Source organism: Silurus aristotelis (assembly GCF_946808225.1).
Source record: "Silurus aristotelis genome assembly, chromosome: 18".
NCBI lineage: Eukaryota > Metazoa > Chordata > Actinopteri > Siluriformes > Siluridae > Silurus > Silurus aristotelis.
In genome coordinates, this window is record NC_139591.1 from 18,463,762 (window position 1) to 18,480,803 (window position 17,042).

The window sequence follows — 17,042 nt, forward strand, 5'->3', positions numbered from 1 at the left end:
TGTAGATAGATAGATAGATAGATAGATAGATAGATAGATAGATAGATAGATAGATAGATAGATAGATATTAGAAATAAAACAGGCCAGGGTAATCTAACCCCTCCTTCAATCTCTCTCCAAGACCCAGATGGGCCCTACTGGCTTACATTCTCTTCACCAGTTTTAGTGTCCCACCATGGTCCAACATCTTCAGCATGCCTTATGGTGATCTCAGTCCTTTGCAGTATACACCACAGAGGGACACACCCTTAGACATCTAAGCCACCAATACCTTCTGACCACTCTCTTGGATTTTAGACAATTTGTCATTATCTAGTTAACAGCAACTGAAAAGCTAAATTTATTTTTAAGAAAGCATTGAACTCTGATGATCATTGGAAGAGCACATTCTCTTACCTACTGAGCCACAAGGGTCTTTAGACAACTGGCTTGAAAAAAAAAAAATAGTTTCTAACATTTGCACACAATAACATATTCATGAAGAGAATACTCCCTTATGATTAGATTTGAACCAGGATCATCAGAGTGATAAACCACATCGCTAGCGCACTGAGCCTACCAGGGAAATGCTTGTTTTGTCATTTGTCATGTAGTTTATCAGCATACAGTACAAAGTGTGTTTCTAAAGGAAAACTCATTAGACTTCATTAGCCTTTATCCATGACTAATCACAATGATCAGAATAACACATCATATCACCTGTTCACTGCCTTCAGGTGAATTCAGTGCTCTTACAGGGTCAGGATTGATCATTGCTCTTTAGAATGAATATATTAAAGTCAAAGCAACTTGTGTGTGGCTTTCTGGAAATGTTTTGTTATATATAAGACATTTCTGGTTCCTCTTCAACCATCTTGTTAGATATTTTACTAAACATACACTATATGGACAAATGTTTGTTGATAGCTGTTTATAAGATGCGTATGTGCTTTTTGAACATCCCATTCCATTTTGGAGTGTCCTTGTGGAGATTTGTGGTCATTTAGCCACAAGGGCTTTAACAAAGTCAGGTACTGATGTAGAGTGAAGAAAGCCTGGGGTGCAGTTCACATTTTATTTAATATCTAAGGGTTGAGGTCAGAGATCGATTGCAGGCCACTCAAGATTTTCCACTCCCTCCCATGTTAAGCATATCTTCATGGAGCTGTCTTTGTGCACAGGGGTATTGTCATGCTGGAACAGGCTTGGATCTCCTATTTCAAATGAAGGAAAAATTTCATGCCTTATTTCACAGTCTAATTCTGACCTTGGGTTAGCATCTCCAGGGTAATTGGACAAGGCTCTGCAACAACCATTAGCTGAAAACCAAAGAGCAGATTCTGACTATTAAATAAATGCCAAAAGTTGTGTCTAAATGGGAAAATGTTTATTACCAGTGAATAAATTTAAGAAATATCACTTGGGCCACATATTGCTATGGTTTTATATAGGTGAGATCTTTTGGAATGCTGGCCACACTCTCATCATAAGCCTCAGTCTTGTGGGTTAACAGGACCCAGGATAAATGAACTGCAGCCTCTTTGGTGGAAAAATGGAGCTTCTAATTATTCAGATTATACAGATATTTACTATTGAATATCTATAACATTTATTATTCACATCCTGTAAGTATTTACACCGCTTCACTTTTTTCACATTTTGCTATGTTACAGCATTATTCCAAAATGAATTAAATGAATTTTTCCCTCAATATTCTACAAACAATACCTCATAATGACAATGTGAAAGAAGTTTATTTAAAATCCTTGCAAATGTATTAAAATCACATATACATAAGTATTCACAGCCTTTGTCATGACACTCAAAATTGAGCTCAGGTGCATCCTGTTTCCACTGGTCATTCTTGAGATGTTTCTACAACTTGATTGAAGTCCACCTGTGTTAAATTCAGTTGATTGGACATGATTTGAAAAGACACACAACTGTCTATATAAGATCCCACAGTTAACAGTGCATGTCAGAGCACAAACCAAGCTTATAAGTCCAAGGAATTGCCTGTAGACCTCCAAGACAGGATTGTGTCGAGGCACAGATCTGGGGAAGGGTACAGAAACATTTCTGCAGCATTGAAGATCCCAATAAGCACAGTGACCTCCATTATCCATAAATAGAAGAAGTTTCGAACCACCAGGAGTCTTCCTAGAGTGGGCCGCACGGCCTAACTGAGCCATCTGGGGAGAAGAGCCTTAGTCAGGATGACCAAGAACCCGATGGTCACTCTAAAAGAGCTCCAATGTTTCTTTGTGGAGAGAGAAAAACCTTCCAGAAGAACAACCAGCTCTGCAGCACTCAACTAATCAGGCCTGTATGGTAGAAAGACCAGATGGAAGACACTTCTCAGTAAGAGGCACATGGCAGCCTGTCTGAAGTTTGCCAAAAGGCACCTGAAAGACTCTCAGCCCATGAGAAGTAAAGATTGAACTCTTTGGTCTTATTGCCAAGTATCATGTCTGGAGGAAACCAGGCACCACTCATCACCTTTCTAATACCATACCTACAGTGAAGCATGGTGGTGGCAGCATCATGCTGTGGGGATATTTTTCAGCGGCAGGAAATGAAAAACTAGTCAGGATCAAGGAAAAGACTAATGCAGCAATGTACAGAGACATCCTTGAAGACAACCTGCTCCAGATCGCTCTGGACCTCAGACTAGGGTGACGGTTCAACTTCCAACAGGACAACGACCTTAATCACACAGCCAAGATAACAAAGAAGTGGCAACGGGACAGTTCTGTGAATGTCCTTGAGTGGCCCAGCCAGACCCCAGACTTGAACACGATTGAAAACTTCTGGAGAGATCTGAAAATGGTTGTGCACCGATGCTTCCTATCCAACCTGATGGACCTTGAGAGGTTCTGCAAAGAAGTATGGGAGAAACTTCCCAAAAATAGGTGTAGGTAGAATTTTGAGGAAAATAATGCACTTGATCCATTTTGGAATAAGGCCGTAACAACAAAATGTGGAAAAGTGAAGCGCTGTGAATACTTTCCAGATGCATTGTATTTTTGATGCTTTAATCTTTCACAGAAAAAAGTTTACGTTACATACTAAAGCTTTAATGACACAACCGTTGTTCTCAATAAGGGTAAAAATTTGAATGTGTTCTTGTCTTTAAAGCCCACTTTTAGACTTTATCACTCCCTATTTTATATTTAGAACGATGATAAAAAAGAAAACAGAGTGGAATGTATAAAAGGGGCTGATAAAAAAATCCTTGTCATAGATAAATATGATGAGTGCACTCGATATGACAGAGAGAATCTTAGGAATGTCTGAGTTAGGGGTGTAATGCTATGCCGTGATAAGGATATCTGAAAGAGATTTACTGTTAGTTATCTTTTGTTTTTAATGTTTTTTCGAACAGTGTGACGTAGGTGAGGTCGACAGGAAATGCTATTTGCATGACACGTTAAGAAAAAAGATTTACTGGAAAGCTGCAGCATTTAAATGATGACTCAGTGTCATGCTTTTTTAAAGATGATGCACAAAATGATGAATAATACAACAGTGACTACCTCATGAAAATAAATATATTTTAATAGCATATTCTATGAAAATACTTTCATCTTTCATTTTTAGCCCCAGTAACAGTGGGACAAAAAAACAACAACTGTACATTGAATTATATTCTCTCCATTGAACATATAGATCCAGGGTGGTACCCGTGTCAGCTTTATTAAGTCATACACGTTTAGAATGCTACTTGAAAGTAGGGTGGGCGATATGAAATGATATTGTTATTATTACATCAAGATACACCTATTAAAATTTGAAAACTTTATATTTTTATTTTTGCTTTATACCACAGGGCTGCAGACATCCAGATTTCAATTTGCAAATGTTTTAACAGGTTCTCTCACATTAGCTCAGATGAGAAACAGAAATTAGTTAAATAATTTCTTTAGTTAACTAATTTCTGTTATTAAAATGAATAGGAGGTGTTTATAGAAGATTTATGGAAGAAAACTAGGGTGTTCAGAGATTTGTCAATTTCAGATTCAGGCTCTAAAATGTCCAAAATTGTAATCATTGGTTTATTTTGTGGTATAAAACACTTTAGGTTGGACTCTTAATGGTAAATGCAACAACTTTGGTGTAGTAACAGCAACTTAGTTAACAAAGTTAACATAGTCATTTCTATGAGAAAAAAATTCCAACACATTTGTTATTATTTTCTCATAACATATCGTCCACCCTTTTTCTCCTCTGGTTATTTCACAAGTTTGGAATAAGCGAGGGTTACTTAAAGAAATCAGTCCACAAAAATACTGATAATTGTTAGTGTTTAATGCCAATTCCAAAATCGTTGGTACGCTGTTTAAAATGTAAATAAAACAGAATGCAATGAATTGCAAATATCATAAACCCATATTTTATTCATAATGGAACATTGAAAACCTACCAAATATGTAGATTGAGGAAATGTAGCTGCAGAAGCATTTTCCAAATAATTAGGTTAATTGTCAACAGGTTAGTAACATGATAGGGTAAAAAAGAGTATCTTAGAAAGGCAGAGTTTCTCAGAAGTAAAGATGGGCAGAGGTTCACCATTGTTTGAAAAAACTGCATCTACATAAAGTGGAATATTGTCTAAATAAATTTCATCCATATAAATTTGTGAAGAGTTTGAATATCTAATCATCCACAGTACATAATCATGAAAAGATTCTGAGGATCTGAAGAAATCTCTGTATGTAAGGGACAAGGACACATCAATCTGAAGATGGCACTTTATTTAAAAAAGCTATGATTCTCTAATGGAAATCACTGCATGGGCTCAGAGACACCTTCAGAAATTATTTTCTTTAAACAGTTTGCAGTGTCATCCACAAATGCAGGTTAAAGCTCTAGCATGCAAAGAAGAAGTCATATGTTAACATGATACAGAAATGCCACAGTCTTCTCTAGATCAAAGTTGATTTAAAATGGACTGAGGCAAAGGGAAATTATTTTTGGACACTGCATCCTCTGGACTAAAGAGGAGAGGGACCATCCAGCTTATTATTAGTGCTCAGTTCAAAAGCCTGCAGCATGGTTTACGTGGGTGCATCACTGCGTCTAGAATGGGCATATATATATATATATATATATATATATATATATATATATATATATATATATATATATAGATAGATAGATAGATAGATAGATAGATAGATAGATAGATAGATAGATAGATAGATAGATAGATAGATAGATAGCTAGCTGCTAGCTAGCCTGCAGTCCAGACCCTTTCATTAATTTAAAACATTTGGCACATTATGAAATGAAACATTTGACAAAGAATAATCAGGACTGTTGAGCAACTAGCATCCTGTATCAGACACAAATGTGATGACATCCCTCTCCCAAAACTCCAGAAACTGGTCTCCTTTGTTCCTAAACATATTACACAGTGGTAAGCATGGATTTGTCTCAACTTTTTTGAGACCTGTTGTAGCTATCAAGTTGAAATTTTCCTTAAAATTGTACATTTCCTCAGTTTAAATATTTGATATGTTTCTATGTTCTATTGTTAATAAAATAAAGTTCATGAGATTTGCAAATCATTGCATTCTGTTTTTATTTACATTTTACACAGTGTCACAACTTGTCTGGAATAGGGTTAAATAATGAGTTAGTCTTAGGTACCACACTGCAGTTCTGGCTCTGAGTTTATATAGCCAACTGTGGATGATGGAAGGTCTGAATATTTCCATACTGTCAGGTTCGCATACCTTTAAAAATGGGCAAAGTTTCCCAAATATAATCTCTGTAATATAGTCTAATACTTTTGCTAGCTTTGTTCGGGTTGTCTAAGGAGTTGATAACAGAGGAACAAATATGCATATTATTTAGAATGCACTGCTTCTGAGGCCCATAATCTTTTAGAAGTTCTAGGATAAACCCTTTATTATTTTCTTTGCACTTCATTTAAACTGGTTCTTGAAATATTTCTTATAACTATTATTTCCAGATCCAGTTTCTTTGTCACCACCTTTAGAGAGATTGCTCTAACAGATTACAGCATTTGTCTCTAATTCTTGAGTATTGCTGTGCATTCAGCTGTTTTGCAACTTTCTCTGGAGACAAGCATCTGGCAAACAACGCAACGTAAATGTCAAATCCCAAATGTTGTTTGGCAGCGGGGGTATGTTGCCACATTGCCACTTCTGATGGCTGAATCTTTTAGTAGGTTTTTTAATGAATTGCATTGCGCTGTGGTAGCATACTTTGACTTAAAAGACTTAATACTGAAGAAATAATTACTTGCAAAAGATGTTTGTGAACCTTTTGGGTTTATAATATTAATAATTATACCTCTTTAGTTGCAGACCACAAGAGCACCCCCTGCCGAAACCGGAATTATTGTCTATCACCAAAAGATAGGAAGATAGGAAAATAAAATATTTACTGGGTCCACTAGTGGTTAAAAGCCCCCTAAGCAGCTGATTATTTGTGGATAAAGCTCTCATTACTAACAACAGGCAAGTTACCATCTGATCAACTAACTGAAGTCCAGATTGGGACTCAAATTCTAGTTAAACAAGTCCAAGTCTTTTAGCAAATAATTCTGACTTATATTAACTGAAGTGTTACATTAGAAGACAAAAAATTCTCGATGTCATTCCAATGGTGATTTATAGGCTAACAATCTGCATAAACAATTAGCCAGAATTTCAGGAATGAAATATTCTAAAGGCCCCCCCCCCCCCCCCCGCAAAAAAAAAAAAATGGTTATAGAGGGGTTATAATTCTCTTGAAACTATATTTGTTAATTTACATGATTCTTGGAAATATGTATACTTATTTCCACACCATGTTCCATTGCAAAAACATGACCAAACTCCAAAAGAATCTCTAAGGGTTTCCTGGATTGTTAAATTAAGCTCAATTTAGAAATCCTTGTGTCCTTGGGTTTGTCATAGAAAATGCAAGGGACATCCTCAGAAGAAACCTCTTTAAGGTAAATTCTAGAGACCACCAGGGAATTCTAGAGCACATTCAATGGTCCCTTGTTACAAATTTGGAAATCATAACCCATTATAGTATTAGCCACTATATGAGGTTTCATCTTTGTAATGTTACATTTGAACTATTTTTTACACGGTCAAATAAAAAGCTGCATGGCTGAAATAAATAGGCTAGATATTATCATACACATTTCAAACAACATGAATAGTAATCATTTTACTCAGACTGCAGAAATCTGGAGAAAGCTTACTAAATGTAAGAGTGTATACTCCAGGGTGTCTGTGTGAACTCATTTCAACATGTTTCTGTTAAACCACATTTCGATCCCATCACGTTTTTTGCTCCAATTCTTGTTCCATTTACATTAGCTACATCTGGCTGCTTTGTGTCATTTCGTCATTTCACATACCTATGCATTTGTCCTATTGATTAACATTTTAAGCAGGATTATTTTAACCCATGAAGGGTCATGTGATTGAAACAATGTACATATAAGCCCTGCACCGTGTTTTGCTATCTGTGAAACTCAGAGTCTGTCGAGACTCACTAATTGCAGTGGACACAGGAGAGGCCTTTCTCTAGGCTTGCAGTGCTTCATGTGCCCTTGTCACGAATCATGAGTCACTGAGTTCATTTCCTGGACATGTGCCCATCTGTCTTTGATTACGCTGCATTTGTATTTGGTCTGATATTGACCTCCACCTGGAAGCGAAGCAACCTACACCTGGCTCCTTCAGTAATGATGACTCCTTTCCAAGCATCCTCCACATCAGACATTTTCAAGAAGTGCACAATGGTTTACATGCGTGTTATGATTGTGCATCAGGGCTAACGCTGGTCATTTGCATCCTCCTGTTTCTTTTACTAACGGTGGTGAAACTGCTGTGCTGCAGGTTGGGTTGCTCACCGGGTGGAAAACGTTTCATGAAGTGCACTTCTTGTTGATTCGGGAGAGTCTGCGGCCCTCTGCGAGCTCGGCCCTTTTTGGTGAAGCCAATGTACCAGCCTGTATAACGTGCTGACATCCAGGCAGTGTAGTTGTTCTCCAGAACCATCTCAATGAAGACACACTCAGCATTTGCGCTGTTGGCTTTCTGTTTAGAAAACATAATTAATTTGATCAGTGCACCACTAATAGTTATGCATTAGCAAACATATGGGTAAAACTGTGCTAATAATGGTGTCTTTAGGTTAAACACACATTTAAAAAAAAAAGTCATACTGTTGACATTCATTTACATTAAATGTTGTTGGATGTCCATGAAACAAGTTCCAGTTCACATAGTCCTTCCATCACCCGCCTCACATTTTTCTCTTTATTGAATGCTTGTTATGTCATTGAGAAATTACAAAATAAGTGTCCAGAAAATCTCACAAACCCTACAGACACTGTAGATTCTGTCCATAATAAAACAGCGTCTTCTAAACTTTACTTTATCAGAGATAACTCGTATTTCTTTCCATTCCTGACCAATCACAATTCAAAGACTGTGGCGTCAGACAGACTCACCCTGCCCACCAGTTTCCCTCGGCGGTTCATGCACAGGTAGAAGTTGGTCTCTTTGCCCCGAATTCGCACCTGACTCCCAAAGGTGTCAGCCTCCACCACGAGCTGGGCTTGTGAAGAGACACACAAACACACAGACAGGAATATAGACAGGCCAAGGAAGTGCTGCATTTGCTTTTTTGTGTAATCTCTGCCACAGAAAAAAAAAATGTTGTTCTAGGTCGAGACACAGGCAACTCCCTATCTGCAACTATTAATCACAAGAGGTCATTTGAGCTAATTTACATAAAAAGAAAGGGGGGGGGGGGGCTCCGTTACTGGATGCTGCCATCTTGACAAGTTCAGTCCTCACTGGTTAATACCGCCCTCATCTCTGCCTTGGTTCGATTCGGCTGACTGATAAGACTTTAATCCGCCTGGAGCTTTTCTTTCTGATGTGTATAAACTGTGCTCTAGACGCATGCGATTACACGCATTGTCCTTGGATGACATCAAGGTCAGTAAAGATCAACTCCCCCCTCACATTTCTCTCTCTCTTTCTCTCTCTTTCTAATCTACCAGTCTTCGCCCTTGTGTTTTAAGCAGGTAAGACGAAACAGGCCAAATGGAAATCAATAAATGGGTCGATTAAGGGGACGGTCATCCTCCACCATCCATCTCTCCTTATCAACCCATTTGTCTTTACTGTCTTAAACTTCTGCTCCACCTTGCTATGCTCTATATGTCCACATCACATTGTGTGTGCATCAAAATGCAAACGCTCTTACCATATTTATCCCCATCTTCTCCACTGGCAACGATTTTCCTTCCCAGCACCTGCACGTGTTTTCCACTGGTCCTGCTGTACAGCTGGTACACTCGGTGATGCTTTCTGCTCAGACGGTCTCTCGCTCCTGTCTGTGTCTCCACATGCTCACCGAAATCCACATTATCCACTGCTAGCACCTAGACAAAAAGACACATCATAACGCAATTTCGTTTCACAACCAAAGATACAGCAGTACATTTTGTATGTTTGTTGTCTGTTTAATATGTAATCATAAGTAAGTATACCTGCAGGAAGCTACATAGTAGCAATGCAGTCTGAACACATCTATAGAAAAACATGGGAAAAACAGAATGTAAACACAAACTGATCAGAAATTCTATGTGATTCAATTTTGATTGAAAATGTTGATTGTGATTGTCATAAAAGCTAAAAATAAATCTGTAGAAATGTCCTTTTTTTAATGTCAACTAGACCGACGCTATTCAGGGTCCGCAATATTTATCCCACATTCAGGAAAAAAAACAAATGCCATTACTTTTTTAATAATAATAATAATTATCGTTATTATTATCATTATTAATACAAACCCTCTAACATTTCTAACATCTAATACTTGACTATATTTAAAAAATACTCCTTTTGTCTCATATTTTTTAAGTACATTTATAGCAGATTTTTTTGCTTATTAAGTGTTATTAATGGGAGATCTAACATACAGAAAAACATGTGAATCACACACACACACACACACACACACACACACACACACACACACACACACACACACACACACACACACACTAATTGGGTGTATTAGGATATTAGGAACGCGGCATCTGCTGGCTCTTAATGTTCGACGTGAATGTGAAACACATGTATTTTTTATTTTTTTTTACCCAAAGTCTCCAACCTTGAGAGCTCAGAAACAGGGAGATTTTCCAAACCCATTGCTGGCACACACACGCGCTTGTTTCTCGTCCAACGAAAGTTTCTTAGCCATGTTCACAAAACTCTAATGACTTTTCATTCATAAAAGTTACAAAACAACAAGCCAAGAGCAACTGCATTCTTTCCTTCCCCTTTTCCTCCTTTTTTTTTTGGCAACCTCGTGCCACTTGTCACATTCCCACGAGCCAGGTCCCATCAGTGAACATTTTAGTTTCAGGTTCTGGGTGAAAAGCCGAAAAGAGCTGAACTCACGCGAGGAGGAGTGGAGGGAGGACGGAGCGCATCGCCGCGGTCGCTCCAGAAGCTGATCGTTTCCAGAAACGGAGCCTCCAGTCGCATCGATCCGGTTCGTAGCGCCTCCGTCTTCATGACATGGAGAAGCGAAAAACACGCTGCGGGTTTAGATTTGCGCGGAGGAACGCGGGAGATGCGAAACTTGACAACCTGCAGTGGATGGAAGAAGGACTAGGGGCGGTGCGCGCGCACGGCCGGGATGAGGGATGAGGGATGAGGGGCGGGGCGCGTCCCCGACAGGACGATACGATACGACACGACAATTAATATCGTGAATACCGATATCATCATGTCAGAGAAAACTGCAGCAAGAACAAGTTCGAAAAAATTCTGCTAAGAAACACATGAATAGTCCAACTGAGGCAGAGGTAAAACATGACTTTTATATGAGTTACTTTCCTTCTTCATTTTAAACACTTTTAACATTTTAAAAAGAGGATAAAAAAGTATACAGAATAGAGAAAACGAAAATAAAGACACTTGCATGCCTAAAAGAAAGAAAGAAAGAAAGAAAGAAAGAAAGAAAGAAAGAAAGAAAGAAAGAAAGAAAGAAAGAAAGAAAGAAAGAAAGAAAGAAAGAAAGGAAGGAAGGAAGGAAAGGAAGGAAGGAAGGAAGGAAGGAAAGAAAGAAAGAAAGAAAGAGAAAGAAAGAAAGAAAGAAAGAAAGAAAGAAAGAAAGAAAGAAAGGAAGGAAGGAAGGAAGGAAGGAAGGAAGGAAGGAAGGAAGGAAGGAAAGAAAGAAAGAAAGAAAGAAAGCGAAAGAAAGAAAGAAAGAAAGAAAGAAAGAAAGAAAGAAAGAAAGAAAGGGAGGAAGGAAGGAAGGAAAGGAAGGAAGGAAGGAAGGAAAGAAAGAGAAAGAAAGAAAGAAAGAAAGAAAGAAAGAAAGAAAGAAAGAAAGAAAGAAAGAAAGAAAGAAAGAAGGAAGGAAGGAAGGAAGGAAGGAAGGAAGGAAGGAAGGAAAGAAAGAAAGAAAGAAAGAAGGAAGGAAGGAAGGAAGGAAGGAAGGAAGGAAGGAAGGAAAGAAAGAAAGAAAGAAAGAAAGAAAGAAAGAAAGAAAGAAAGAAAGAAAGAAAGAAAGAAAGAAAGAAAGAAAGAAAGAAAGAAAGAAAGAAAGAAAGATTAGTAAAGTGTGAAAAACCCCATTAGGGGGGTTTTTGTGTTTAAGATTAAGGCGAACAGAGACAGAGATTAAACATGATTATATGTATGAGTTACTTTCCTGGTCTTTTTAAACACATCTTGAAAGCAGTTTTTTGCAGTATGGGAGTGAGAAAGGTGAAACTCTATTAAAATAATGGCAAAATAGGAAAGAGAGTGTGAGGGAGGTATGTAAGCAAAGAGCAATTCCAAAATGAACATTTGTCTGGGACTTTGGCAACGCTGTTGTTTCGGCCTTCTCTGAATTCTACTGAACCGCAGACAGGCAGTGTAACCTTCCCTTGTACCCCACATCCAAGTGCGGTGTCTATGTATGTGTGTGTGTGTGTGTGTGTGTGTGTGTGTGTGTGTGTGTGAGAGAGAGAGAGAGAGAGAGAGAGAGAGAGAGAGAAGTGTGCATTAATGTAGCTCCAGATTGCTTGCCAGCACTGAAAGGCCTTAAGGCTCTATGTCACAATTCCTAGCTGCTTGTACTGTCAATCGTCCCCTCGATCTCACTGTAACATAAACATTCTATAGGATACAGACACACGCTTTCTCTCTAATCTCTGTGTTATTTCTGTGAAGCAGGTTCAAGATGACTACTCACCTAAGAAGTCATATCATTCCTGCTCTGCAGAAACATATTGCTCTACAGGCAAAGTGTAGTAAAATGATAGGGGAGTAAAAACTGTGGGACACTGAGAGAACTGTGAGACATACAGAACTTAGGCACTATAAGATCTGTGAGGCACAGATGGCTGTGACTCTCTGTGAAAGCTGTTAGACACTGAGAAAACTCTGAGATACTATGAGATCTGTGAGACACACTGAATGAACTGAAAGAATTGTGAAGAACTGTGTTGCACTGTGGGCCTCATGAAAGACTCTAAGGCACTGTGAGACACTGAGAGACCAGTGAGACAATGTAAAATAGAGCTTTGAGACACCATGAGAAACTGAGCGATCTCTAAAGGACTGTGAGACAAAGTTCAACACTAAGAGAGTAGTGAGACACTGCGATAGTTTTAAAACACTGTGAGGTACTTAGAGAACTGAAAAGACTGTGAGACAGTACGAGACACTGAAAGAGCTGTGAAATACTTTGAGACACAGAGTGCTTTGAGAGAATGTGAGATATGATAGAAAGATAGATCTCTTGAAAAATTAAAGAAATGAAAGATAGACAGGCAGACAGATAAACGTTCTTATTTTACTAAAAAGAATGAAAAAAAGGAATCATGACATTCCATTGCAAATGAAAACAAAGTAAGAAAGAAATAAAACTTAAATCAAATGACGACACTCCCTCTGCTGAAAAGAAAAGAAAAAATGAAAGAAAAAGCACATTTCAGTCTTAATGTGTCATGTCTGAATCTCAGTTTTTTTTTGTATTTGATTTTTATGCGTGTCTTTGATCTGTAAGTTACTGTGCCAAAACTGTACTGTTGTGCAGGTCTGAATGAAGTGTACAAGTGAGAGAGAGAGAGAAAGAGAGAGAAAGAGAGAGAGAGGGAGGGAGGAAGGGAGGGAGAGGGAGGGAGAGAGCAGCCGTGTTCTCTGCATAGTTTACCTTTTCTCTCAATGGAGTCAGTCTCACCTCTCGTGTCTCAAGTATGCACACTCATTTTTCTCCGGTCATTTCTCACTGAGACATGTCCAAGTCCAGAGGTTTCAGACAAAATAGGAGTGTCTCCCCCTTCTGTTTGTCTCCCTCTGTCTCGCTTACTTTCTTCCTCTTGGCTCATCTTCTCTCTTTCCAGACTTTGAAGGGAGCTCAGGCTCCTAATATAAGACAGGTCCCTACCACAACAAAGGAGGCAACGTTGACTTTGAATAAACACTTTCTCCTTTTTTTTATCCCTCCTCCCTGTCTGTCCCCCTCCACTCCCATTTTTCCCCTCTCTGTGTTATTTTGCTTTTGGCTCTGTTGCGAAGTATGTGCACTTGTTATGTGTTCTCCATGGTAGCCAGGCTTCTGGAATAGATTAAGCCGGGAAAGAACGGGGGAAAGCGGTGTAGGGGTGGAGGAGCGGAGGGATGCATGAAGGGAGGGAGAACAGAGCGCTGAACTCGGTAGAGGGAGACAAAGGTGTGGAAGGGATGGAAGAAAGTGTGAAAAGAAGAGAGAAATGTGGACAGATGGGTGGAAAAGTAACGTGAACAGCTGAATAAATGGATGGAAAAGTGTAGGCATAGTGGGAGGATTGAGAAGAGAGAGAGAGAAAGAGAGAGAGAGAGAGAGAGAGAGAGAGAGAGAGAGAGAGAGAAAGAAAGAAAGAAAGAAAGAAAGAAAGAAAGAAAGAAAGAAAGAAAGAAAGAAAGAAAGAAAGAAAGATCAGTAGAGCAGCTCAGTATCATTATTAGGATTATAATGTTTTCTGTTAAGAGTTTTTGTTAGTAAAAGTTAGCTTTGTTTTTAATAGCTAGATCTTTTCTTTCTTTTTTTTTCTTTTTACATTTACAAGCCAATTTTAATAGAAGAAAAAAGTAAAGGAACAAACAATCAAGGAAAAACACACACACACACACACACACACACACACACACATACACACACACACACACACACACACACACACACACACACACACACACACACACACACACACACACACACACACACACACACAATTTTTTGCACCCTTCCACCCTTTTATACAGTCTCACCCCTCATTACCCATCCACCCCATTACCCCTCCACCATGTATCACTTCTCCTTCCAACAACCCCCTCCATCAACCTTGTTGATAATAATGACTTCACCCAGCATCACCCATCCACCCAGCATCACCCCTTATCAAGCCCCCACCAATCATCATCCATTCCCTCTACATCACCCCTCGTAACTCCTTCACCCACAGCACCCATCCACACTGCATCACCCCTTATAACCCCTCCACTCAGCAGCCCCCGTCTACACTGCATCACCCTTCATAACCCCTCCACCCAACAGCACCCGTCTACACTGCATCACCCTTCATAACCCCTCCACTGATCATCACTCATCTTATCTTCCTCTCTACTCATAACCCTTCCACCCAGCAACATCTCACCATTCAACATCACAACTCCACACAGCAGTGTCTCTCATCACCCCTCCACTCAGCATCACCCTTCTTCCCCTCCATCCAGCATTCCAAACCTCATCATCTGTCTACCCAGCATCACCTCACCATTCAGTATCATAACTCCACCCAGCCTCTTAACCCTCCACCCAGCATCACCCCTCATAACCCCTCCTTAAAGCAACTTCTTTCTACCCCTCCATCCAGCATTACCCGTCCAGCATCACCTAACCATTCAGCATTATATCTGCATCCAACATTATCCCTCCACCCAGTATCATACTTCATCACCGCTCCACCCAGCATCACCCTTTTATCCCTCAAACCAGGATTACTCCTCTAAACTTCACCACCCCTCCACCCCACAGCTGCCCTTTAACTCTCCTCTGTGGCGGCTGGCTTTAAGAAAACATACCCACAAGTCTCCTTCCTCTCAGCTGGCAGGAAAACATTACCACAACCAGACAACTCGCAAGTACATAAATGGACATACTCAATGCCTTTTTTCCGTTGTTGCGGCGGCGGAGAGATCTACTGTTTTACTGTGTGTTTGAGCGCAAACCGCAAGCGTTCAGTAGCTGCACGGTGATGACTCACACGCTCTCTGCGGCATCTGTTGCTCGAGCGGCTCGGCGCGAGGATGACGCCGCTGCTGCAGAATCCGTTCTGCCATGCACGCTGGAGATTATTTGACTTTTCATCCAAGACTTTTTATCCTTATGAAATTCACATGAAGATGCTGGCAGAATCCGTGCACTTGAGGGACTTGCACCAGAATGTGAAATGAGTGAACTTTTTTTTTTTTTGTCATGTGAAAAGCAAACGGTTCCACTTTTGCATGACTAATAGTCAGTAACTAGTCAGTCATGTTCCTTTGTGGAAAAATAAAAGAGTTAAACATCCAGGCTGCACTGGCATGCTGCCGCAGTTCCTCAAAGCTCTCCACGCGCCAGCTAACTGTCATTTAATTCCAATATGCACACCCTGTTCATGACATGAAACATATCCAGATACAAAACAAATGTGTATTAACAACAACAATAACTAGTATATAATTAGCATAATTAGAATCATTAACATGGGATTGAATAATGAAGTGTAATTATTGATTAACCTGATTCAGAATGTCTAGAATAGAAAAAATGGACACTTTTCAGGATTTCCGTGCTGTAATGCACATCTGGCTTTTGTAAAACATAACAAATGAACAAGGGGTGAAACAGAAATAAGAGTTAATGCAGTGATTGTGAATATGCCACCTGGGCATTTTTTTTTTCATTTTACTGTATATATTTATAATAATGCATATTTCTACTCATGGTCTGATCACTTTCACTCATTCTCCCTTGTGAAATATTTGGAAAGTCACATGTTCAAACGGAAAGCTGCATAATTTGAACTTCAGGATACTTATGGGAAGATTAAAAAATGTCTTTGTGGTTCTAGGAAAAGTTCTGTCATTCTTTATTCTTTAAATCCAATGATATGCTGAAAATGAGCCGAAATTGAGTTTAGATTTTTTTTATATTTCAATATTTTAAATAAACTTTACTTTCCACGTCATCAACATGGGATTAAAGCTAAAATATCTATGGTTTTTTTTTTGAATATTTATGAGTTTTTCCAAATTCAATTTTCAATAATATTTTCTGCATTCTTAACTTTTTATCACAATCATTAAATAATTCAAAGGTTAATTATTTTTAAAGTCTTTTTCTAAATCTTTTTCTGCAGTGAAAATGACCCCCATATGACCAGGATAATTTGAATAGGATGCAGTCACTCTACATTTAAAATTGAATGACGCATATTTGTGGTTAGATGCATTGGATTTACATAATTACTATTTAATATTGATGTTTCTTGAGCGTAACATTACATTTAAAAGAATTAAACAAGGCTGGTAGCTGCATACCTCAGCTGCTTCTGCTTATTTGAGAAACCAGCTTTTTTCTTGTTTTTCCCATTTTCTTTGTAGCAGGAGATGATGAGAAGGTGGCCGTTAGCAGGTGCTTTTTCTTAACTGATAGTTAATTAATCACAATTGAATAAAATTACAGGATTATAATTATGATTCTCATTATTATTGTAATTGAGTGATTTTTATTTTCACAGCAGAAGCATATCTGATTTAATCCTGAGCCCTGGTTATCCAGATGCTTTGAGCCTTTGATTATAAAACACTTTCTATGGAAGTGGGAGCTCACTGTTATTGACATTGGATTTCTAATCAGAGGTTTTTGAGTTCACCTCCCAACCCTGCCAAGTTTTCAATTTCTACACCCTTAAACCCTACATAAACTACTCAGTTGTATGAGTGACATAACTGAAACTTTGAATAAAGATATTTCTTAAATGTTCATT

General features: G+C 38.7%; 1 protein-coding gene and 1 long non-coding RNA gene across 3 annotated transcripts in view; both read right to left on the bottom strand.

Annotated features, from left to right (window-relative positions):
- The window catches only part of fgf18b (fibroblast growth factor 18b), a 16,680-nt gene extending 3,192 nt beyond the window's left edge, over positions 1–13,488 (bottom strand). Inside the window, exons 1-6 of one of the 2 annotated variants that reach the window (XM_083568602.1) lie at positions 13,184–13,488; positions 10,432–10,775; positions 9,516–9,555; positions 9,230–9,407; positions 8,466–8,572; positions 3,518–8,049 (exon numbers count right to left, since the gene is read on the bottom strand). In XM_083568602.1, the coding sequence (XP_083424728.1) occupies positions 7,765–8,049; positions 8,466–8,572; positions 9,230–9,407; positions 9,516–9,555; positions 10,432–10,463 (642 nt within the window). In that variant the 5' untranslated portion in view covers positions 10,464–10,775; positions 13,184–13,488 and the 3' untranslated portion in view covers positions 3,518–7,764. Of the gene's footprint in view, positions 1–3,517; positions 8,050–8,465; positions 8,573–9,229; positions 9,408–9,515; positions 9,556–10,431; positions 10,952–13,183 lie in introns of those variants that run through there. The other variant, XM_083568601.1, reaches the window with a different exon arrangement.
- The window catches only part of LOC310741112, a 318,731-nt gene that overhangs the window by 129,014 nt on the left and 172,675 nt on the right, over positions 1–17,042 (bottom strand). The gene's annotated exons all lie outside the window — the stretch shown is intronic.